The sequence below is a fragment of the Polypterus senegalus genome, chromosome 3 (assembly GCF_016835505.1).
Source record: "Polypterus senegalus isolate Bchr_013 chromosome 3, ASM1683550v1, whole genome shotgun sequence".
NCBI lineage: Eukaryota > Metazoa > Chordata > Cladistia > Polypteriformes > Polypteridae > Polypterus > Polypterus senegalus.
In genome coordinates this window covers 282,008,505-282,033,840 of record NC_053156.1, presented here as the reverse complement: position 1 = coordinate 282,033,840, position 25,336 = coordinate 282,008,505, and the positions used below count along the sequence as shown (strand labels likewise).

Genomic DNA, 25,336 nt, shown 5'->3' with positions numbered 1-25,336 from the left:
ACTGGGACCACCAGGATAAAATACTGTATGTTGTGTTTTTGCAAGATATTTTTTTTAATAATCAAAATGTTAAAGATACTGCACAGCAGGTCTCCTGCTCCATCTATGAAATGGCTCATCAGCCCAGCTTCATAAACTGAACCCATGGGAATGGCGGTAAAGTGAGAAACAATTGGCCTCCAAATGCCTGAGGATTCCTAAACTTCTAGGTTGTTCAATAAGTAAACCAATAAACCAACATTTGGCTCTGAGGCTGGCCTCTACTTTTAGTAGGTGTTGGTGTGGTGGCATAGAGACTTTATTCTGGTTCTCCATGACCATTCAGTCCCTTAATAACAAGCATGACCAGATATTAAGGTTTTTGGTTTATTTTTTTCTCTGCGGCATTTTCCAAGATTACATTGCATGAACTTGCACTGACATTTTCACACAACACATAATTCTTCCAAATCTGGATGAGCGTGCTTCGAAATCTGTTTATTCTGAAAGCATACACCAAAGGATTCACGGCCGAGTTGGCATGCGACATGAAAATGCCAATGTATAAGGCGCTCTTTGGTACTTGACACTGTGGACAAAAGTAACTGATGCAGTTCATTATATGCAGGGGCATCCAGCTTATGACAAAAAGGAAGACCACCAGTACCAAGGACTTGGCCAGCTTGAGTTCTTTGCCGTAGTATTTGCTAGCATCGCTGGACGACTGGGCCCGTTTGTTCAGTTGTTTTCTGATCACGTAAAAGATTTCGATGTAGAGCCCTACCATGATGGTCAAGGGTAGGACCACCCACCCGAAAAAATTGAAGTAAACCATGTAGTCCATTCGCATCACCGTGGAAAAATGACAGATGATGTTTCCTGAGCTGACATTCCTTTCCTTGGAGTGGAGCACCTCCTCGTTGTGCCAGCCAAGCATAGGGACCAGGCCTGTCAGCATGGAGAGCAGCCAACACAGGCTGACAGCCATCCACGCTCTTTGCTGAGTGACGATGATGCAGTACCTGTAGAAAGAGCAAAACACAAGATGACTTGTAATTTGAACTATTCGGGTCTTTTTGTTCAACTGGTCAATAGATTTTGGTAAGAAACATCACCCTTCAAAAGTCATTTTCAACACAAATGAATGCTGCAAGCCAAGGAAGGAGACCCGGGTTCATTTCCCGGGTCCTCCCTGCGTGGAGTTTGCATGTTCTCCCAGTGTCTGCGTGGGTTTCCTCCCACAGTCCAAAGACATGCAGGTTAGGTGGATTGGTGATTCTAAATTGTCCCTGGTGTGTGTGTGTACGTCCTGCGATGGGCTGGTGCCCTGCCCGGGGTTTGTTCCTGACTTGTGCCCTATGCTGGCTAGGATTGGCTCCATCAGACCCCCGTGACCCTGTAGTTAGGATATAGTGGGTTGGAAGATGACTGACTGACCGACAGTAGTATTAAGTTGATTCAGCCTTTAAAAAATTAATTTTATGTATACATTTTCATAAAGTATTTCATATTCTGTTAAGAACCAACAGAACTGTTGCATCGTGTTATGAGGGAGCCCCGACATCTTTGTTCAGTTTTAGCAAATGTATTTTTTCCTAATACTGTGAATTGTGTATTGTTTAAGAGGCTGATATATTTACCTTTATATTCTATTTCATTGATTTTACTTAATGGGCGGCACGGTGGCACAGTGGGTAGTGCTGCTGCCTCGTAGTTAGGAGGCCCGGGTTTGCTTCCCGGGTCCTCCCTGCGTGGAGTTTGCATGTTCTCCCAGTGTCTGCGTGGGTTTCCTCCCACAGTCCAAAGACATGCAGGTTAGGTGTATTGGAGTTCCTAAATTTTCGCTTGGTGTGCGGGTGTGTGCCCTGCCCGGGGTTTGTTTCCTGCCTTGTGCCCTGTGCTGGCTGGGATTGCCTCTAGCAAACCCCCGTGACCCTGTGTTAGGATATAGCGGGTTGGAAACTGATTGACTGACAATAAATGGAGTCTATTTTTGTTAGCTGGTTTATTTTCTTCCTGTGTTTTGTCTCCCTCTCTGTCTTTCACTTGTGTGAGGCCTATTGATATGCCCATAGGCCTTTGGTTGGCCGTTACAGTGGAAAACAAGGAATACTGCTCCCTAAAGCCTCGTTCCTAATTCTTTGTTCACATATGATCTTTTCTGCTGCTGCGTAAAGCATTTAATCCGTATTACATCGGTAAAATCGTTTAGATTTACGTCTCTCGCTCACATCACAGTAGTGGGCTGCAGTAGGTTTTCCTGATCAAAGTCCTCTGCAGCCACCTGTGATGTTAGAATAAAAGCCAATACTACAGCTGTCAATGAGACCCACTACATCAAATCTTATAGGACAAAACTAAAAAAAACATAAAGGAATTATAGTGGTAAATCAAAAAGGCAGTTTAAAAATGACGTGGTAACCACAACAGATAGAAACTGATGCAATGCAAGACATTCACAATGGCTTATGGGTAGTTTGTACATAACTCTGCCATGAGTCTAGTTGAAGCCAAGGTTGAATGAGCATGGATGCCCTGCTGTTTGATTTCACTAGTGTTGAACAATGCGCTGTAGTGAGATTTCTTTGGGCAGGTTGAGTGAAACCTGCTGAGATTCACCAAAGGGTGTTGGCTCAATATGGAAATGAAAACTGCAAGACTCAACAAAAAGTTTCTGAATGGGTAGAAAGATTTAAAAGCATGAAGTACAAGCGTAACCGACAAAGCTCAATCTTGTCGACCATCAATGCTGTGCACACAAACGTACCCTTAACATGGTGATTGCCTTCATCAAAGAAAACCGATGGATTACGTTGTCTGCTGTTTCTGCACATTTGGATATCAGTGACGGATCTGCAGACACCATAGTGCATCATGATTTGGTGTACAACAGCAAAGTTCGTACAAGATTGCTACCGAAAAACTTACTGATCTGTACAAGGCAACATTCTTCCCTGAATTTCAGCAGGTCTCACTCTATCTGCCCAAAGAAATCGACAGCAAAGGTGCAATTCCACAATGGTCATTTGATTTTGGCTTCAACTACACTAACAGCAGAGTGTTGTGCTGCGTTTGTTCAAACTACCCATAAGCCAGCGTGAAAGCGTTGTATTACGTCAGCTTCTATTCATTACACTTACAGAGTCATTTTCAAATTGCATTTACTTTTTGATTTACTCTCCTACTTCAGTGCAGTAGTGATTCACTCACTCAAAATGACCACAGTGGTTTGAGGCCTCCAAAATGGCCAGGAACGTCAACTGAAATTTTCGTGATCAGCAATAATGGATACAATGAGGCTATTAGAAATAAACTGGATACATTAGGATTAAAAGTCAGGACGGAGGTAAAAAGCTTTGGGGTGATTGTCGACTGTAATCTGAATTTTAAATCACATATTAATCAGACCACTAGGACAGCATTTTTTCACTTAAGAAACATAAGTAAAGTTAGACCGCTTATACCACTGAAAGATGCTGAGAAATTAATTCACGCGTTTGTTTTCAGTCGACTAGATTACTGTAACGCACTCCTCTCTGGACTACCCAAAAAAGATATAAATCATTTGCAACGAGTGCAGAATGCAGCTGCTAGAATCCTAACTAGGAAAAGAAAATCCGAACACATTTCTCCAGTTTTAATGTCACTACACTGGTTACCTGTGTCATTCAGAATTGACTTTAAAATTCTGCTTATGGTTTATAAAGCCTTAAATAATCTCGCCATCTTATATATCGGAATGTCTGACACCTTATATTCCAAATCGTAACCTCAGATCCTCAAATGAGTGTCTCCTTAGAATTCCAAGAACAAAACTTAAAAGAAGTGGTGAGGTGGGCGGCCTTCTGCTGTTATGCACCTAAAATCTGGAATAGCCTGCCAATAGGAATTCGCCAGGCTGATACAGTAGAGCACTTTAAAACACTGCTGAAAACACATTACTTTAACATGGCCTTTTTATAACTTCATTTTAATCGTAATTTAACTTAATCCTGATACTCCATATGTTCAATTTCCTCAAAATAACTATTCATGGTGGCTCTAAAATCCATACTGACCCCTACTCTCTTTTCTGTTTCTTTTCCGGTTTCTTTGTGGTGGTGGCCTGCGCCACCACCAACCTACTCAAAGCTTCATGATGCTCCAACAATGATGGACGGATTAAAAGGCAGAAGTCTACGTGACCATCATCATCATCAAGCCCTTCCGTGAGAACCCTAAATCCAAAGAGGACTGTTTCATTTATGTTAGGTAGAATGCCCAGAGGGGACTGGGCGGTCTCATGGTCTGGAATCCCTACAGATTTTATTTTTTTCTCCAGCTGTCTGGAGTTTTTTTTTGTTTTTTCTGTCCCCCCTGGCCATTGAACCTTACTCTTATTCGATGTTAATTAATGTTGATTTATTTTGTTTTATAATTGTGTCTTTCATTTTTCTATTCTTTAATATGTAAAGCACTTTGAGCTACTGTTTGTATGAAAATGTGCTATATAAATAAATGTTGTTGTTGTTGTTGTTTACCCAGAGGGGTCGCGCATAAAGGTAGCCTGAGATCCACTATTACTGCCAGGCTTCATCCTACACCAGAGTCAAAATGAACTTCTAAATCAAAGTTCAAAAACTATTTGTAGCAAAGGATGACGGTGTATCTTTGAGGCGCTCAGGACATGTGGTGTTCACTCTGGGGTGTCAGTCAGAACACTTGTGAAGGACTTAGAGTACGCTACACTGCTGCTCAGAAGGACATTAAGGCTAATTTACTGACTGGTACATAAAGACGTATACAGTACATGTATTTGAGTGTGCGCGCGTGTGTGTGCGTGTGTGTGTGCTCTGCAATAAAGAAAGGATACAGAAAAACCTATTAGTAAATTACACATACAATTCCACTAGATGTCAGTATAATTCTCAAATGAGTCTAGTTACTAACTTGTCAGCAGTATGAAAATTAAAGCAATAAAGTTTATCAATATACAGATTCAACAAAGTTAAATTGATAACACCGAGGCAAACATTCTAAACACTAAAAAGTACACTTTGAACAATGTTATATCTTAAGTGTAAAACAAATGAGCAATGCAAGGTAAATACAAATGAACTTACTTCTGGCCAATAAACACTCACTTTCTTATTGATTCAGTATAATACAAATACAAACTATTACTAGTACACATGCATCTATTTCTCTCACCTGACATCCCATAATACTACAAGCTCTCATGTACGCTGGGCCATACAGTACATCTTAATTGGTGCTATTCTCAATATCCATCCATTATCCAACCCGCTATATCCTAACTACAGGGTCACGGGGGTCTGCTGGAGCCCACACAGGGCACAAGGCAGGAACAAGCCCCAGGCAGGGTGCCAGCTCACTGCAGGGCACACACACACACACACACCAGGGACAATTTAAGATCAGCAATGCACCTAACCTGTCTGTCTTTGGACTGTGGGAGGAAACCCACGCAAACACGGGGAGAACATCTATGTTCCATCTATGGTAAAGTCATCCCTGATGGAGGATCACAGGTATCATGGGAAAGAGGGGTCCTTTCATCGGAGCAACGTTTCAACTGTGGCATGGCCAAATGGAGAGGCAGCTTGATGGATGAGGTCTCCAGGACTCTAAAAATATCCAAACCTAATTATGTCATATCATCTACTGTTAAACCGTACTTCTAAAATTTTTATTATTATGCTGTATTAAGGAATTGTTCGGTTCTGTGTATTGTATTGTATTCACCCCCTACTTTTGACACCCACTGCACGCCCAACCTACCTGGAAAGGGGTCTCCCTTTGAACTGCCTTTCCCGAGGTTTCTTCCATTTTTCCCTACAAGGTTTTTATTGGGAGTTTTTCCTTGTCTTCTCAGAGTCAAGGCTGGGGGGCTGTCAAAAGGCAGGGCCTGTTAAAGCCCATTGCGGCACTTCCTGTGTGATTTTGGGCTATACAAAAATAAACTGTATTGTATTGTAACATGCAAACTCCACACAGGAAGTGAACCCAGGTCTCCTTACTGCGAGGCAGCAGCACTACCACTGCACCACCGTGCCAACAGTGTATTGTTTTGAATGGAAATGGCTTAGATCATCAGGAATAGTATGACATTTGAGTATATACAGCATTATTATCACTATTAGATGTTTACGATTTTCACTTGTTTATGCCATTCTCTCAGGTACAGCATTTCTTTTTGTGATTTTGATCAGTTGTATGGAGTTCTCATTTAAAGTCCACAGATGTGAATGTGAAGGCAAAGCAGTGCTTGAAATGGACATACGTAACGTGACGATGCCCTGTGAGTTATACTGAAGTGTTAAAGTGAAGATCGAGGAGCATTTCAAGCGCCACTCTCTAAGACCAGCGTTTTCCCCTTGGAGTTTGCAGCACTGTGATCGAGGAGCCTGTTTCAGGGGCTTTGGGGTGGGTGCAACTTAGTCGAAGAGCGATGGTTGATTTGCTGGATGATGGAAGTTGATAGAACAGAACAGATAACCAAAATGAGAGCTGGTGCCCGTCTGAGAGTGCCGGCAGTCAACAGCAAAAGGCAAGCGCTTGTTAACTATTATGCTGGATGATGGAAGTTGATAGAACAGAACAGATAACCAAAATGAGAGCGTGTTATAGACCACCCGATGTAGACAGTAATTCCAATGCACATCTTTTTAGTAATATTAGAAAGGCAAATTTACAAGGGGATATTATAGTCATGGGGGACTTTAACTATCCGAATATTAACTGCGATAACCTTACAAATGGCGGAGGCACGAGAGCGTTAGTTTTTAGAAGTAATCAGTGACTGTTTTTTAACACAGCATGTTAAAGCACCAACACGGGGTGAAGCCTTTCTGGATTTAGTATTTTTTAATAATCAGGATAGAATTGAGGACATAGAGGTGATTGAACCACTGGGGTCAAGTGACCATAATACACAATAATACAGTTCTCAGTATTTTGTAAGATGCAAAGACTAAAACGGTTACATTTAACTTTGGTAGGGCACATTTTGAGCAAATGCGGCAAAGTCTAAAGAGAAAAGACTGGGATACGCTTTACAGACAGATGAGGAGTAGTGGGCCAGGTTTAATGCAAGACAGGTACATACCTACATTTGGAAATTATGGGAAATTTAAAAAAAAAAACTCCACAGTGGGTTAATAAAGAGATAAAAAAGAAGTTACAAAGGAAAAAAAAACAGCTGAATAAGGCATAAAAGACTAGTAAGTCCAATGTGAACCGAAGGGCATAGGAGAACATGAGGGCAACCATTAAGAAGGATGTGAGGGAGGCTAAAAAACAGTTAGAGAGGAATATAGCAGAGAAGGAGAAAGATGACCCAAAGAGATTCTTTCAGTATTTTAGTAGTAAAAGAACAGTCAAGGAGGAGGTGAAATGCATCAGAAATAGTGAACAGTGAACAGTGAAATACTGTAGTTGATGCTCTTAACTCACAGTTTTCTGAGGTCTTCACAAGTGAGGTAGTAGATAACCTCCCAGCGGTAAATGGGATTACTAAGGAGATACTGAAGGATTTGGAGAATGTAGAGGGAGAAGTGCTGCTCAGATTAAATAGGCTGAAATCAAACAAATTAACGGGGCCAGACAATATTTACCCTGAAATTCTTATGGAGTCTAGTGAGTACAGATATAAACCCTTGGCACATATTTTTAGGAAGTCACTGTGCACTGGAGAGATTCTGAAGGACTGGAAAATGGCAAATATCATCCCATTATATAAAAAGGGTGACAGGGCAGATCCAAGCAACTATAGGCCAGTAAGCTTAACAAGCATCACAGGAAAATTAATGGAAGGAATTATTAAGGATAAGATTGAGCAACACATGACAAGGACAGGAGTTATTCTGAACAGTCAGCATGGGTTCAGAAGAGGGAGGTCGTGTTTTACTAACATGCTGGAATTCTATGAGGAGGCAACAAAAGGATACGATCAAAGTGGAGCTTATGATATTATTTATCTGGACTTTCAGAAAGCATTTGATAAGGTGCCACATGAGAGGTTGGGCATCAAGTTAAAAGAAGTGGGAGTTCAGGGTGATGTTTTTAGATGGGTGCAGAATTGGCTCAGACACAGGAAGCAGAGGGTGATGGTGTGAGGAACCTCATCAGAACTGGCCGATGTTAAGAGTGGTGTTCCACAGGGGTCAGTGCTAGGGCTGCTGCTATTTTTAATATATATAAATGATTTAGATAGGAATATAAGTAACAAGCTGGTTAAGTTTGCAGATGATACCAAGATAGGTGGATTAGCAGATAATTTGGAATCCGTTATATCATTACAGAAGGACTTGGATAGCATACAGGCTTGGGCAGATTTGTGGCAGATGAAATTTAATGTCAGTAAATGTAAAGTATTACACATAGGAAGTAAAAATATTAGGTTTGAATACACATTGGGTGGTCGGAAAATTGAGAGTACACCTTATGAGAAGGATTTAGGAGTCATAGTGGACTAAACACCATCAACTTCCAGACAGTGTTTAGAAGCCATTAAGAAGGCTAACAGAATGTCAGGTTATATAGCGATGTGTGGAGTACAAGTCACAGGAGGTTCTGCTCAACCTTTATAATGCACTGGTGAGGCCTCATCTTGAGTACTGTGTGCAGTTTTGGTCTCCAGGCTACAAAAGGACATAGCAGCACTAGAAAAGGTCCAGAGAAGAGCGACTAGGCTGATTCCAGGTCTACAGGGGTTGAATTATGAGGAAAGATTAAAAGAGCTGAGCCTTTACAGTTTAAGCAAAAGAAGATTAAGAGGTGACATGATTGAAGTGTTTAAAATTCTGAAGGGAATTAGTACAGTGGATCGAGACTTGTATTTTAAAATGAGTTCATCAAGAACACAGGGACACAGCTGGAAACTTGTTGAAGGGAAATTTCACACAAACATTTGAAATTAAACAGAGAACCACAGACACTTGGAATAAGCTATCAATTAGTGTGGTAGGCATTAAGACTTTAGGAACTTTCAAAACTCAACTTGATATTTTTTTAGAAGAATTAATTGGATAGGACTGGCAAGCTTTGTTGGGCTGAATGGCCTGTTCTCATTTAGATTGTTCAAATTTTCTAAAATGGAGATATTTTCTTCTGCTCTTCTACTGCTCAGATTTTTCTCCTTAGAAGGATTTCTCACAAGTGTCTCTTCTTGAGATTCAGCAAAGGTCTCAGCAAAGTCACACAATGGGCTCCGATTTTCAAAGCACTGTGTTAACATTTTTATTTATTTATTTTTTTAAATTTGAATGTATTTGCATTAAATGTTGAAATGTGTGGACAGTTATTTGTGGTAATAAAACTCTTAAGTATGATTACAAAAATGTAGTCCTTGCTTTTGATTAATACTATTAGTCGCTCTGATTTATATTTCTGTGCTCCAGGTAGATCATACACATTCTTGAAATAAAGGCATGCAGTGTGGCATAGTGGTTAAGATTTTGGATTTCAAGCCTTGTGGGTTAAAATCCCTCTACTGACACCGTGCATGATGAGAAGGAAGTCCCTTCATCTGCCTGTGGTCCAATAGTAAAAAGTTGTCTCAAAAGTTATATGTCACATTGGATAAAATGCATCACTCGAATAATCAGTAAAAAAATGATGAAGTCATAGAAGAGATTAAAATAAAACTAGAAAGAGATCACATGCTTTTCAAACCAAATTCTCAATTTTGACTCTTTTTACCTCAGTTGTACCTCATGTTTCCTTTTTGTTTAAAGCTGTTTTTAGGGGAAACCTCTGTGATAAAGTTAATACTTAAAGGAAACATAAATGAGAATCTCTTTTAAGTCTCATGTGCCATCAAAGATCAACCTTTAAGCAATAAAGTTTTCCTTCAGTCAGTTTCACTAACGTTTCTTTTTCCATTTTCACAATGTGATCAGGTCTCTTTTTTCCTGTCCAGTACGCATCTCCTCCTTCAGTTGTACCTCCACCCTATTGGTTACTGCTGCCATTCACATGGCCCGTCAATCACTTGTGTTGCGTACCTCATTTGCATAAAGGACAGTCTTAGTGCAGCATAATAGAAATAAATATTGACAAACAAAAAAAACATTCATGGGGCAATTTCTTTATTTTTCTAAAATGTCACCAAATCGATCAAATCATTCAAAGCATTTTTGATATTTTGGGGTGTTTTTTTCATATTGTGGGGGTTACCCCTAAATATTAATTATTAATATTTTGAAATGTTTTACTTAGTGAACACCTACAAACCTAAAATTTAGCATTCCATCCTGCTAAATGGGAAATGTGTGTTTCTTGATGAGTGAGTGAGTCTATGATATTTTGTCAGCATTAATAATCAACTCCTCAAATTATAACCCCCACCCCCCACCCCCCCAACTTCAAATAAATTATGGGTCAACTGATAAGTTAAAAAAAAAAAAAGTTACCAACTGAATGTAATGATTAACTTGCGACATGATGCGGTGCGAGTGCCTTGCTTTGAATGAATAGGACGTTGTCACCTGAGGGCACTGAAGGCACATTCTGTGGTGGCCTGGCCTGTTACACATTAATTGAGTGGAAATCCCATGACAAAAGCACAATTGAGATGTGTGACTGAGCGACACCGAGTTTATCACGCTGCATTCGGTATTCACCTTATTTACAGATTAATAATTATTCTAAAACCCAGTTAAATTGACATTGCGGGCACCAGGCCAGGAATGCCAATGATATGTGGAGGGTTATGGCTAATTGAAAAAGTGGAGGAAATCTTTATAAGTGTATGGTGGATGGCCAGTCTATTGCTTGGCACATTCATGCACATACCCATATACTGTGTGGGTACCAGTCAAATTCAGAGTCACAGGGTAACCTAGCATGCATACATGTGGGAGCAAAGCACTGTAACAAGGTGAGAAAATTTGAATTTCACACACAGACACTTGACTGTGCTGCTATTCGAACTCAGTCTCTTGGAACAGTTCGACAAATAAATTATACATAAACCAAATCATAATATATATGTATAAACAACATATATATATATATATATATATATATATATATATATATATATATATATATATATATATATATATATATATTGTAAAAGAAAAGGCAACAAACAGCATAAAGTTTTGGGGTTTTCCGGCCCCGTATATTGCGGACACTCCACAATGAAAAAACAGGTCAAAGATATAAACAAAAACAGTTCATATGCGCGACGCCGTTCAGAGGCGTCGGCGGCCATTTTATAGGGGAGGAGCCGGAAGTGGAGGAATGCTGGGAAGGAACCGTGAGGGAGGATGGGACTGCTTTCGTCAAGGAAGATGGCGGAGGAAGGGCGGAAGTGGACGTACTGCGGGAAGGTTACAATGGCGGAGCGTCTTTTTTCCTGGAAGACAAAGGAGAAAGGTTAGTACCCGCCACTCCCTGCCGGCGAACGTCTTTTGAAGCAGTTTAAGGTCCGTCCGCGGCCTCCTACTCGCACGCGTGACAATATATATATATATATATATATATATATATATATATATATATATATATATATATACAGTATATAATCCAAATTTTGTCTGTCTGCATGACTACGGATTTATATCAGGTTTTTTCTGATTTTCTGATTTTGCAACTTCTCTCATTATCACTAATTATTATAGTTCGCTTGCGGAACCAATTTATCTGCACAAATCTGACAGATGCTTTGAGCTGAGGGGAGGGGGAAGTGGGCGGGGCTCTGGTGATTTGCTTGAGAAATCACAACCATGTGCTTTTCTCCCCACACGGAGGACGCTCACCCATCAGAGCTAAACACGATCAGATACAGTGCCAACGTTTGACGTTGGAGTGCATCTACCTTCTGCTTGCCCAGAACGTTTCTTTTTTAATTTTGTTATGATTTTTAAAGGTTGTCCTGTTTCACTACTTCATGCGGAGCCGTGACGGACAGCTAGTTTACTATAAAATAAAACGCCATATTATTCATCGATACTAGGTTACATGTGACAGATGCTTTTATTAAAGATGTCATACAAATTCAGATATCCATCTGTCTGAATAGATAGTTTCTCCGTCTCCGCTTCTGTCAGTGTTCTGCAGCATACAGCCAAGACAATGCTGCGACAGTAACGTGTGGTGATGTTCATGGCTGGTGAGGCACTGAGTCCTTCAGAGTCTGATTTACAAATATATGAACCCAAAAGGGTAGCTTATTCATTCACTATTCAATTGGCAGCTTGCACACTGACTACTAGTTATGTTTCATATCTCATCAGCATTCATTACACCCACATAGGTACGGTAAATATTTGGCTGAGAAAGAACATTACATTTATAGCAGTGAGAGAGAGCGGAGAGAGCACATTTGCTCCACACCCTCCATGTGTTCTAAATTTGCCGTTGCAATTCCACAATTCACACTCATTTACTACAAATGAAAGTATAGAGTGGGGAATAAAAAAAAACATTTTTCAATTTTGACCTTAATTGAAATATTTACTTGTTTTTAAAAGCTTTTAATTCTTATGCTTTAATCAATTTTAATACAGACTGTTTAAAAAAAGAATAAAAAGAAAAGCAGAAAAATATTTTATTTAAGGTCAAGATTTAGTTTTTAAATATTGGATTGTTTTTCTTAGTTTGATCCCATTTTTTTAATAAAATTGAAAGCTGTTTATTCTTACCTTTATTTGTAAATGAAGTCCATGCACCTGTCCTTCTCCATGAAAATCTCCATTGCTTTTTTGTAAAAGTCCTCCTTATTTTCCTTTAGTTTTAAAAGTCTTTATCTTCCATTTTGGCAGTCAGTCAGAACAAAAAATAAAAAATAACGGACTGCTGCAGTGCACTTGACATTCTGATATTGCTAACTTATCGACGGCCAGAGTCTCTGAGTTGAAGAACAGCAGGAACGAGCTCTTGTTGGGCTCACATACGCCCCCTTCAGTGCATCACGGTGCTGTCTGCCTCACCTTGTGCCTTTTCACTGCAGTTTTATGTCCGATCACCAAGACTAAATATGTCACACACATTCATTAAAGATATTAGGCAGACTGTGGAAAGTCAGCGTGTATAATAAACATGTCTGCAAACATTATATTGGCGACATACAGAGAGACAGTAACAGGCACGCACCAATCGCAGGCATCAACCCCGTGTGTGAGGGAGAGCACAGTCCGAGGTGAGGTGAGGCTCATCGCTTCCGTTCCTCGCATTTCTCTCCTCTATTTTCTAACAGGAAATGCGCACATTCAGTGATTTTGACCATAAAAATTATCACAATTATTGAAACAAATTTATAGCAAAGACCAGTGGACACATTTATTTTATGTTATAATTATTATTATTATTATTTTTACTCTTTTCATGATGACAGGTGAGACCGCACGTCCCTGTGCTGCAGTGGCCTTGGGACAACTCTGTAAGTGTCCTTGAGTGCCTCAGCTAAAGCCCAGACTTGAACATCTGTAGAGAGACCTGAAGATGTCCATTTTACAGATGCTTCCCATCCAAACTAATGGAGCTTGAGAACTTCTTCCTCAATGCGAAGAACTGTTCAAATCCAAATTATAAAGACTCACCTGAGAAGACTGCAGGTGGTTACCGCTGCTAAAGGATCTTCAATTAAGCACTGAATGAGAAGTCTAAATACATAAATGATGGAGAGATTTGCAAACCTTTGTAAAAACATGTTTTCACTTTGTTATTATGGGTTGTTTAGTGTGTATTGATTGGCAAGAATGGTAAATGTGTCCATTTAAAATTTAATCTACAACACTATGAAGTGTGCAGAAAGTAAAGGGGCCTGAATATTTTCCAGATCCACTGTATCTCTCGGACTAGGACCTCATTCTTTTTAATGTACTCCACTCGGCAGTATGTGTGGATAAAGCATTTTAAAGGCTCCATGCTTTTTTGGGTTAAAATTCTGTAGTTCCATAAATTCCATAAAGAATATTGCAAGGTTAAAAGATTTATTTACTGCGAGTTTGTCATGATGTTCTTTCTGCATGTGAAACATTTGCCAAAAACAATCACTCAGCTAAAGTAGCAGATTTTAACTTCCATGAGTAATCTGGGTCTCTGGCCAGGCAGTCCATCATGTTGATTTTTTTGGGTACGTATTTATTTGTTTCAGAGCGACTTACAGAGTAGTGTGTATTTCTTTTGACAGAGGGAACATTGCCTTTTGGGAATTAATGAGAAGATTTTTGAATGAGCCCATCCATCCCTTTCCATTTTTTTAGGTCATAGGGGTTGGCAGTCTACCTAAATGGTATCAAGGGCATGGCTGGACATGACAGCAGGCCATCTTACAGCAAGGAGATTGTTTTCCTCTATCATCATTTTTTTTTATTTAATTAGTGAACAGACAATACATAGCAGCAAAAAATTATTGCAAGAAATAATAAATCACCCACCCCTCTCCTAACATACCCATATGCTAACACTGTCCCAAATACTGCACTGTGCCACTGGAGATGTTGGTGGCACCAGCTCTGCACATCACCACCCACTAAATCTGGTGCCACTGGGACACAAATTTCTGCTAATAACTAGAAAAGCAAATTTCTAGTCTTGCATGAACTCGCTGGGCGCACCATTAACCGTCAATGCAAATATCTCCAGGCAAGTTAAATGAAAGAGTGACGACAGCCGAGTGCTCAGAGGGGTTAAGTCAAGGGTCTTCAATCAGGGAGGAAGAAGCAATTTAGCAGCCCCTGGGCCTAATACAGTGTGAGGCAAAATGAAGTACCACATTTCTCAAGGTCATTGCATGACGTAGAGTCAGCCGAGTGGGTTGGAGTGAGGGGGGGTCCTTTGATTGGCGATCCCTTGTAGTTTTCAGTCAGCAACATGCCTTGGTCCAGTGCACACCATGATTTCGCTGTCAAAGCGTTTTTCAAAAACAACGAATCCGTCATCACTACACAACTCACCTTCCGAACGCACTTCAGCATTTCTTCTAATGGTGACATCCCAAATCGGAAAACAATTTTTCAGTTGGGCACTAAATTTAGACAGACGGGTACAACATTGAATAGAAAATCTCCATGCCATCCTCGAACTGTACGAACGCCTGAAAACATACAAACTGTAAGGGCATCAATTTTGCAGTCTCCTAGACGTTCAGTCCACTTCTGCCGTTGGCATTTCCAACACGTCTCTGAGGAGGATTTTGCATGAGGACCTTAATTTCCATCCATACAAAATGATGATGGTGCAGGAACTCACTGAGAGAGACTGGGAGAGCCGTAGAGAGTTGTGCTGAACATTCTGCAGACCGTTCATCAAGATGTCATCGTCATGTGCAGCGATGAGACACATTTTCATTTGGATGTTTGCATAAATAAGAAAAACTTTTGCTATTGGGCTGAAACCAACCCTTGTGAACTTCATCAGAGACCCCTGCACAGTTAGCGTGTTATAGTTTGGTGCTGCGTTGCAGAATTTGGCGTTGTAGGCCCTTACTTTTTTGAGGAGGGCAGAGCAACGGTCACCGTCACTTCAAAACGTTGCACTGAAATGCTAGAGAACTTTTAGTGGCCCCAACTGGAAGAAATGGATGTGGTGGATGCCTGGTTTCAAGAAGATGGAGCAACAGCTCATACGGCGTGGAGATTCATGCAAGTTTTGCAGGAGATGTTTCCGGAGAAGCTGAGCGGTAATGTCGGGTGGCCTTCACGTTCGGCTGATATTGCTCTCTGCGATTTCTTCCAGTCGAAGGTATACACACACTGGCCACAAAACCCTGAAGCCCTCAAGGACGCTATTCAGCATGAAATTGCTGTTATTACCCTTGAAATGGCTGAACAGGTCATGCGAGTGTTCAGAAATCGTCTCGAAGAGAGTATCACTAATGATGGCCACCACCTTGAAGACCTCATTTTTAAAACACAGTGAAAAAAATCTATTTTGTATACCATTCCTTGTGTCGCAATGAAATGTATTTTATCTTATAGTGTTTTTGTAGAATAAATGTTTGAAATGTGGTACTTCTTTTTGGCTCACCCTGTAGATGAACTTACATTGTGACACAGAGAGATTGAAGCCAGAAAGGCGTAGCAGAATTAGAAGTTGTGGTGAAGGAGGGATTGTAACTGACACTGAGCAAGAAATTAGAGACCGGAAAGCCAAAACAGAAAAACAAAATGAATACATGTGCCCAAATGCACTGGGACCACCAAGAGGGAAAAGATGAGCGATCAAGGCAAAGTTCAATAAGTAGATGTGGCATTAAGCTTATTTACAAATTTTAATCTGATAATTAGTATTCTTAAAGGAGCGTCTCATATTTCAGTAGATGGCATCCCACCACAAACGTAAGGGTGCCGTGACTAAAACAGAGAAGCAGAAGTGCTAAAAATGAGTAGAGAGCTAAAACTGGCTTTCTGAGAGGGGAAGTGGGGCTTGAAAGATTAACAAACACGATAAATGGATAGATTGGGTCCTTAGAGCAAAGTGAAGCACAAAAGAGCAAAAGGGGGTGAGGCATCCAAAATATCACACAAGACAAATCTCACCCCAAAGGCAAACCTGACCTCAAAGAAAACAGGGGGTCCTCAGACCTGATTGGACTTCGAGAGGGAGGTCAGGTTTCTTAAATTAAAAAAATCAATAATAAGGAATCTCAAAAAAAAACTTCAAGTATCTCATAGCAGAGGGGGAACCATGAAAAACGCCAATAAAAGAGTTTATAAATGTGGATGTTAATTTTTAAAACAAGAGCAAAATGTAAAAAAGAGTTGCCAAAAAATGGAAATCTACTAGAACTATCTAAGTAACAGAGCAGGAAAAATTGAAGACCAGAGCCTGAATCCGGGGAAGCACAACACTTAGGAGACCCACTAAAATCCACCAGCAGGCATTCACAAGAACCATCTGAGCTTTATTTTTATAGGGACGGAGGCAGAGAGAGAGACTGAGTGAGGAGTCTGAGTGTCTGGGTTGGCGAATGTCCTGATAAACACCAACAGCCAGGCCTTTAATGACCTCTTGGGCACGGCCATCAGCAGTGTGTCTGTCTGCGGAGAGAGTGTCGACCTCATCGAGAGGATTAAATATCTCGGCAGTGACATTCATGTCTCTTGTGGCACTTCCAATAAAATCAGATGGATTGGGAGAGCATGGGGGGTCATGAGGTCACTGGAAAGGGTTGTGTGGGGCTCCTGATACCAGTGCAAAAGTACAAAGTTCCAAGTCTTTAGAGTCTTCTTGCTTCCTGCTTTGCTACATGGTTGCAAGACATGGACACTATCCAGTGACCTGAGACAAAGGCTGGACTCCTTTGGTGCAGGGAATCCTTTTGTACCACTAGTTTGACTTTATGTTGCTGACGGAGTCCCGAATGAGGCACACACCTGCATTGTGAGGGAGTGTCAGTTACGTCACTACGGCCATGTGGCATGATTCCCTAAGGGTGATCCAGCTTGCAGGACCCTGATTGTTGAGGACCCGCACAGCTGGGCCAGGCCAAGGGGACGTCCACGTAACACCTGGCTGTGGCAGATAGATGGTCATTTCTGGAGGTTGGGTTTGGGCTGCATGTCTGCCTGGTGGGGTTGCCAACTGGGATCATGAGAAGTTTCGTTGTGGGGTGTCAATGCACTGTACCAATGTATGCTTCCCAACCTGACCTGACCTGATGCAATGTCTTATTGGTGATGAGTGAGTGTCCACCCACAAAATACAAGGAACATAAAAGAACTGAATAACACACATAGGTACTACATAATAGATAAATAGAAAAATTTTAACAGATACGACATACTGTTTGGTGATTTTCAAAGAAATTTCACTATGGCATGTTGTTGAACAATGGTGCAATCCTGCAACGCATCGTCCATGTTCAGTTGACCTTTGCTTCAATTTGACTAATAACAGAGTGTTAAGCTGTGTATGCTCGAACTACCCATAAGCCATCAAGAAACATGGTGCATTGTTTTACTTTCTATCCATTATGATTACCATATCATATTTAAATTGCCTTTACATTTTGATTTACCCTCGTATTGTAAAAATTATATCAGACCGAATTGTGGTTTCTTCGATTTTAAACTTGTCGTAGGTGTAATTGTTGCGGTACCACAGATTCTCATAGCGTATGGTCCATTATTGTGTAAATCTTGAGCATTGAATGATGTGAACACAAACAGATTATTGTAGACTGAGATATTTTACCTGTAGTGTTTGTGGATTTCACTTTCACCAAACAACAAATCTTTTAATTCTCGCGGATACACCTCTTCATTGGGAGGCAACACTACTTTTCCCTGATGGCAACACGAATTAGACGATCTACAAGTCTCCGACTTAAACTTTAAAGCCTTACAATATCTACAAACTTCTGACATATCACCTATGTCCATATATTCAATCAGTTTTCACTGTTCCATTATTTCACCGTTTGTTTGTGCTAATTCGATCTTTACTTTCTTTTTTTGATTCTTCGAATTTTAGTACTTTCATAATCTCTAACCTGCTCTACATGTGTATCGTGCCAACATTTTTGAATGTCTTTATGAAGCCTTTTATTTCTGACACTGGTTGGACCTACGAGGTTTTCAACTCCACTTGGCCCGGGCTGATTATTATTTTCCTTATTGTCAGAATTTGCACATACAGTAGCTGCCCTTTCTTCTTCGCTTAGTCGTTGACGTGCCATCTAGAACGCATACAATTTTTAAGAGCTGAGAGCACATGAAGTGTGTTTGCCAAAAGCATTCCAACAACTGCGAGGTTAGATGTCCGTGAACTTGTTTTAAATGGTTTGTAAGTAGGGCGTGATGTGCAAAAGTCACCGTCTCACGGGTCTTACTTCCAAAGGTTGTAAAGAGACGGGACATCAAAGTGTCTTTCCGAGAAGATCACGTCTCGACCCAAGATTATTTTATTATAATAGAGAGATATTTAACATATATTTCATTTTCGTCAGAGATGATCATTAATGAAAAGAACACAAAGAAGGCGAAAGGAAGCACTTTAAACAAGAGCCAAGCAAAGACATTAGAACATTAGAACACTCTAGATGAGAACAGGCCAATCAGCCCAACAAAGCTCGCCAGTCCTATCCACTTGTTTCCTTCAAGAAAACATCAAGTCGAGTTTTGAAAGTCCCTAACGTCTTACTGTCTACCACACTACTTGGTAGCTTATTCCAAGTGTCTATCGTTCTTTGTGTAAAGAAAAACTTCCTAATGTTTGTGCGAAATTTACCCTTAACAAGTTTCCAACTGTGTCCCCGTGTTCTTGATGAGCTCATTTTAAAATACCAGTCTCAATCCACTGGACTGATTCCCTTCATGATTTTAAACACTTCAATCATATCTCCTCTTAATCTTCTTTTGCTTAAACTGTAAAGGCTCAGCTCATAATTCAACCCCTGTAGCCCTGAATCAGCCTAGTCGCTCTTCTCTGGACCTTTTCAAGTGCTGCTATGTCCTTTTTGTAGCCTGGAGACCAAAACTGCACACAGTACTCAAGATGAGGCCTCACCAGTGCATTATAAAGGTTGAGCATAACCTCTTTGGACTTGTACTCCACAGATCAAGACGCTATAAAACCTGACATTCTGTTAGCCTTCTTAATGGCTTCTGAACACTGTCGGGAAGTTGATAGCTTAGAGTCCTCTATGACTCCTAACTCCTTCTCATAAGGTGTACTCTTGATTTTCCGACCGCCCATTGTGTATTCAGACCTAATATTTTTACTTCCTATGTGTAATACTTTACATTTACTGACATTAAATTTCATCTGCCACAAATCTGCCCAAGCCTGTATGCTATCCAAGTCCTTCTGTAATGATATAATGGATTCCAAATTATCTGCTAATCCACCTATCTTGGTATCATCTGCAAACTTAACCAGCTTGTTACTTATATTCCTATCTAAATCATTTATATATATATATTAAAAATAGCAGCGGCCCTAGCACTGACCCCTGTGGAACACCACTCTTAACATCGGCCAGTTCTGACGTCTGACTTGACCTTAATAACAGCGTTAACTTTCTACTTCAGAAATAAACAATACATTTAATTTGGCCAAAGTGTCCAGACTTTTGCACACTACTTTGGATAAAAAATACAACCACCCATCCATTAGTTTTCTGAAATGAAAGATTCCAGTAGTGCTGTGGTTCTTAAACCTTCTTTTCTTGTCACCCAATTTTGCATCTTTTTTGTGTCTTCGAGACCTAGAATCGCTAGAGTCCGTCTTGGAGAATCACCGATGACAGTCATCATGTCAGGGGTGGAGGGGTCCTGGGAGCAATGATGTTTGTTTAAAATGTAAGACAACCCACAAACCACACGCGACTCTTTCCCGTTGAGTACTAGTGTGAATCATAACTCAGACTCACACAACATGCAACCCAAAGTTTGTTGCCACCCATAGTTATGAACGTTTGGCTGTATTGTGTTGTGTGAGACCCCAAATACATCTCAACAGCATGGCAGAGAAGATACGAGGGACGTTCAAAAACTTTTCTGCACTTATTTTTAACTCTATTTATTAAGAATTTCAAAAACAAATGACATCACTTTCTACATAGTCACCTTCGTTTGTGATGCTATTTTCCCAGAGTTGTACCATCTTTTTAATGCCCAGTTACTACTCCTCCTGCCTTCCCCGTTTCCAATGAAAATATAAAAGTACAGAAACTTTTTGAACATCCTCATAGAAGCCAGCCTGGGCGAGATGTTGGTCCAGCACCCCGTAAAACTCAGACACATTGCCATATTGACTGAGCCTGAAACATTTAGGTTCTCTTGGACGTGTTTCAGATGTGGGTGGTAATCAGAGCCCACTGGCACAGGGAGAACATGCACGTACTATGTAGACCTTGAAGTGGAACCCTGGGCACTTGAGGTGTGAGCCTTCAGCACTACCCACTGTGCCTTAAGATCTAAATGAAAAGATTTCATTTCTTGGTCTGTGAAAGTTCACTCTGACTTGTACTTAGTTAAATCGAATTTCGTACAGCGCTGCCAAAAATGCCAAGCCATCAACTTGTTTAAATGGCCTTGCAGATCTGGATGGGAAGAGTTTTAATTTGCCTAAAAGCTTTCTCCGTCTTGACCATTGATCTGAGTTTAAGCTGCGCAGAAATATGAGACACGTGAGGCCCAAAATGCAATTAGAGAAAGGCACACGTCGGATACTAAAGCTTCCCCATTACTATAATTAAACAACTGCAACAATTAGAAATAAGTAGAACCTTTTAGCAGTATATGGAGAAACGTAAAAGATTTGAAAATTATGAATTTTATTTTGAAGCCATGTCCTCCTGATGCGAAAACAGCCTCATCCATCCCTATTGATTTTGAATGGATACACTCATTCAGTTTCAACCCATATTCTTATATAGCGCCTTTCCTTTTCAAACTCACAGGAATGAACAAATCACATGAAATGACAAATAAACAACATCAGATATTCATTCAATTTCAGATCAGCGCTTCTTGTGTAGAATCTCTTCCTGTCGGACCCATAAACATTGTTGTCACAAAGCATGATAAATGATAACATTTTACACGTATTCATTGCATTTCTGGTCCGCTATTCTCATATATTGGGTGGTCCAGATCTAATTATGCAATTTTAATTACGCTATAACTTATTAGGTTTTATTACATAGAAAATCACCCGAAAAATCCCGGACCATCGAGAAGTGTGCGAACTGACGACATGAAGAATCGTCTTTGCGCCGAACTGGAATCGTCCCCGCATAAATCAAAGTCATCGTGACAATCTAGATCTGCATAATTAGATCTGGGCCACCCTGTAGAACCCTTCCCATTGTTAAAAATGATGTCTTTATCCCAGGTGACTTACTGATTATGAGATACAATTCATTACATTTCTGTATTGGTTCTCCAATTGGAGCACAGGCAGGTGAAGTGACTTGCTCAGGATCACACAGTGTCAGTAGTGGGATTTGAGCTCCACAGCCTCCGAGCTTGAAGTCCAAAGTCAGAATCAACACACCACAGAATGTTAAATCGTACAGTCATAGATATGGATCTAAAACACTGCAGGAGACTGGCGCTCATCCCAGCAGCATTAGGTGCAAGGCAGGAACTTGGGCTTTAAGGAGGACTCATCTGCAGCAGGACTTGCTCACGCACCTGCATATGCTAGCACTTACACAGGAACACCTTGGAATCCCAAATCTGCATAACATGGGCATCTTTTAGAACGTGGGAGTACAAAATTAAGATTATTCAGTGGAAAACCCATGCAGAAACCCAGTCTCCATTTTGGAGCCAATCCCAAGTCTGGATAAATGAGAAGGTTGACTCCAGAAATGGCATCGGGCTGTAAAAATCAAACCTCCATTGGAGAAGTCTAGTAAAAATAAAATAGAAAAGTCATATAAACATGGAAAGAAGAAGAGTTGGAAACCCCATGCAGGCATGGAGAGCACTAACCACTGCGCCACCTGGTCTCAACCAAACTAAGAACTTTGTTAATGTCATCAATCTTTACTATATAGCACCTTTCCCAGTAGGGCACTTAGAGATATGAACATTTCTACATCACAAAAAAAAAAAAACTTTCATGTTGAGAACAAATGCTATTTAAATACTTATTAAAATGAATTATGGCTTTCTTACAGCATACCATTACCACAGTGCTGAAACTCACTGAAATGACAAAAGTGGTTTTAGCACAAATGGACTGTAAAAACTGTTACGGTAGTCATCCAATTTCAATGCAGTTATTCTTACATAACAAAAGTGCATAAAATAATTTTCTCAGAAGGACGCGGTCTACGCACTTTGTATTAATTATGTATTCATTCCATTTTCAAATCAATTCTTTTTTTAAATATAGTACCTTTCCCCTTAAAGTGTCGAGACTCGCAGAAGCGTCAAGTCATAGGCTTTAATGCCTAAACCCCCTCTCATCTGAATCATCAAAATCAAACTAACTTGATGAAGTGCGGACCCCTTACCTCGTGGGTATCTTGACTCTCAGGTAGCGGTCTATCGCGATGGCCATTAGGGAGAGAATGGAGCTCTGCGTGATAATCAGCAGCAGGCACGTCAAAAAGAGACAGGTGTAGAACTGAGTTCGGAATCCAATGTTTATCACGATGGCCAGCGGAATGACCAGGGCTCCCACTGCAATGTCTGCCATGGCCAAGGAGACGATGAAACAGAATGTGGTATCCCTTAAGGCTCGGTTTATTTTCACCACCAGCACCACCAGTGTGTTTCCCAGGACAGACGCTAAGGCGATGACAGCTTCCACTGAGATATACAGAGCATCCACATGTCCTTGTAGGCCACTTCCGTCTGACATTCTTGACAGTCTGCTGTGTCTTCTCCCCAGGCAGCTTAACAGCTCGGTCTCTACTTGCTCAGGTCACTTCTCCGACCCGCACAGGGACTTATTCCACTTTAGTTTGCATATTTTTTGCAGGCACAGGACCTCCGACTCTTGTCAGCCCGTTTGCTGCATCAGGGGAAAAAAAAAAAAAAATCTCCAATACATTCCCAAGGAACATTGACTGAGTAGCAGGACTTCACGTTAGACAGATGGACTCAGGCTACGGCTTCACTTACATGAAAGGAGCGGGTGGGGGGAGTGCATGCCGTTTTGGGGGTCTTCCAGCTGAGCTGTGTGGCTTTCATCTGTTGCATGGCTCTCGGTGCCTTAACACTTCACAAGGAGAGAAACGAATGAAACAACTGCTGTGCTCGCATTCCTGCCGTGCGATGAGCTCCCGCTGTCACTGTGTATGGTGAGCACTGCAGAGTTTAAATTATGACAATGGCACGATGCCCTCTTAATAAACTGCCCAGCTTAACAAATCTGCTTCTCTAGCCAATCCTGTCAGTGAAACAAAAAAGGAACGAAATGGAAAGTTGTCTGCTACTATTATTATTATTATTATTATTATTATTATTATTATTAAATTATATGCCTGTTGGTTCAGTCAGCGGCTCCTATGGCATTGAGTAAGTCCTTCATCCTGAAAGCACTCCATCTATGAGAAATCCCTTTATCATTTACGGTATAAATTGCATGAGATATACAGTGCCCTCCATAATGTTTCTTTTAATTTATTTCTCTACTGTCTCTAATTCAGACATCATGATTAAAGTGAACATGACAGACTTTCATTTAAGGGGATTTGCCAACATTACAGTCACACACTTTCTCTACATGGTCCCCCACTTCAGGGCACCTTAATGTCTGGGACATAACAATGGCAGGTCTTTTAAGGGCCGTCATATTTAGGACTTTGTCACAACCCAGCCACAGGGGATGCACATACCAGTGTGTTTCTTCGTGCCGGTCCCAAGCTCGGATAAATGGGGAGGATTACGTCAGGAAGGGCATCCGGTGTAAAATCTTGCCAAATCGAAATACGGACAACAATACAAATTTCCATACCGGATCGGTCGAGCCCTGAGTTAACAATGACCGCCACCGGTACTGTTAGCCAACACGGTGCTGGTGGAAATTGGGCTACTGTTGGGCAAAGAAGAAGAAGAAGGAGAAGAAGAGGGGGAAGACGTGTCCGGAGGCAGGAGGAGAGGAGGAATGTAAAGAGAGTGGAACTGAGGGTAGAAACTTTGGATGTTGGCAGTATGACTGGTAAGAGGAGAGAGTTAGCAGATATGATGGAGAGAAGGAAGGTTGGTTGTGCGTGCAAGAGGCTAGATGGAATGGGAGTAAGGCCAGGTGGATTGGAGGTCGATTCAAATTCTTCTATCATGGTGTGGATGGGAGGAGAAATGGAGTAGAAGTTATTCTGAAGGAACAGCACATCAGGAGTGTTTGGAAGTGAAAAGAGTGTCAGACAGAGTAATGATTACGAAACTGCAAATTGGAGGTGTGATGATGAAATTAGGGTATCCTTGAAGTCTGCGATTCATAGACATCACCCAATACTGAGGGTCTTCTCTGATGATGCTCTGCCAGGCCTCGAATGCTGCCATCTTAAGCTCCTGCTTATTTCAGGGGGGCTTTTCCCCTTAAGTTTTCTTATCAGCATATGGAAGGTCTGCTCAATTGCATTTACATCGAGTGGCTGGCTTGGCCATTCAAGAATTTTCCATTTTTTAGCTTTTGCAAAACTCCTGTGTTGGCTCAGCAGTATATTTGGGATTATTATCCTGTTGTATTCGATGAGTTTGAAAGCATTTACTGGAATTCAAGCTGATCAGACATTTCTATGCACCTCAGAATTCATTGTTCTACTGCTGTAAGCAGTCCTATTATCAATAATGTGGCAGCCATACATGCCAAAGCCATAACAAACCCCCTCTTGACCACCACCATGTCTAAGAAATGTAGTCTGCTTTGGATCTTGGGCAGTTCCATTTCGTCTACACCCTTGACCCCTAATGGGATACGAGGGATCAAAGTTACT

General features: G+C 40.8%; 1 protein-coding gene across 1 annotated transcript; it reads right to left on the bottom strand.

Moving 5' to 3' along the window:
* Positions 1-337: 337 nt before the first annotated feature.
* LOC120526244 (adenosine receptor A1-like) lies at positions 338-23,764 on the bottom strand. Its single transcript, XM_039749314.1, has 3 exons — positions 23,520-23,764; positions 22,907-23,409; positions 338-1,001 (listed from the first exon to the last, which is right to left on the bottom strand). The coding sequence occupies exons 2-3, from the start codon at positions 23,254-23,256 to the stop codon at positions 353-355; spliced, it is 999 nt and encodes a 332-aa protein (XP_039605248.1). The 5' UTR covers positions 23,257-23,409; positions 23,520-23,764; the 3' UTR covers positions 338-352.
* Between the last annotated feature and the right edge of the window lie 1,572 nt (positions 23,765-25,336).

Coding starts and splice junctions, on each gene's coding strand:
- LOC120526244 (XM_039749314.1), bottom strand. CDS start 23,256: ATGTCAGACGGAAGTGGCCTACAAGGACATGTGGATGCTCTGTATATC. Junction 1,002..22,906: donor AGAGTCAAGATACCCACGAG/GTAAGGGGTCCG, acceptor CTCTTTCTACAG/GTACTGCATCATCGTCACTC.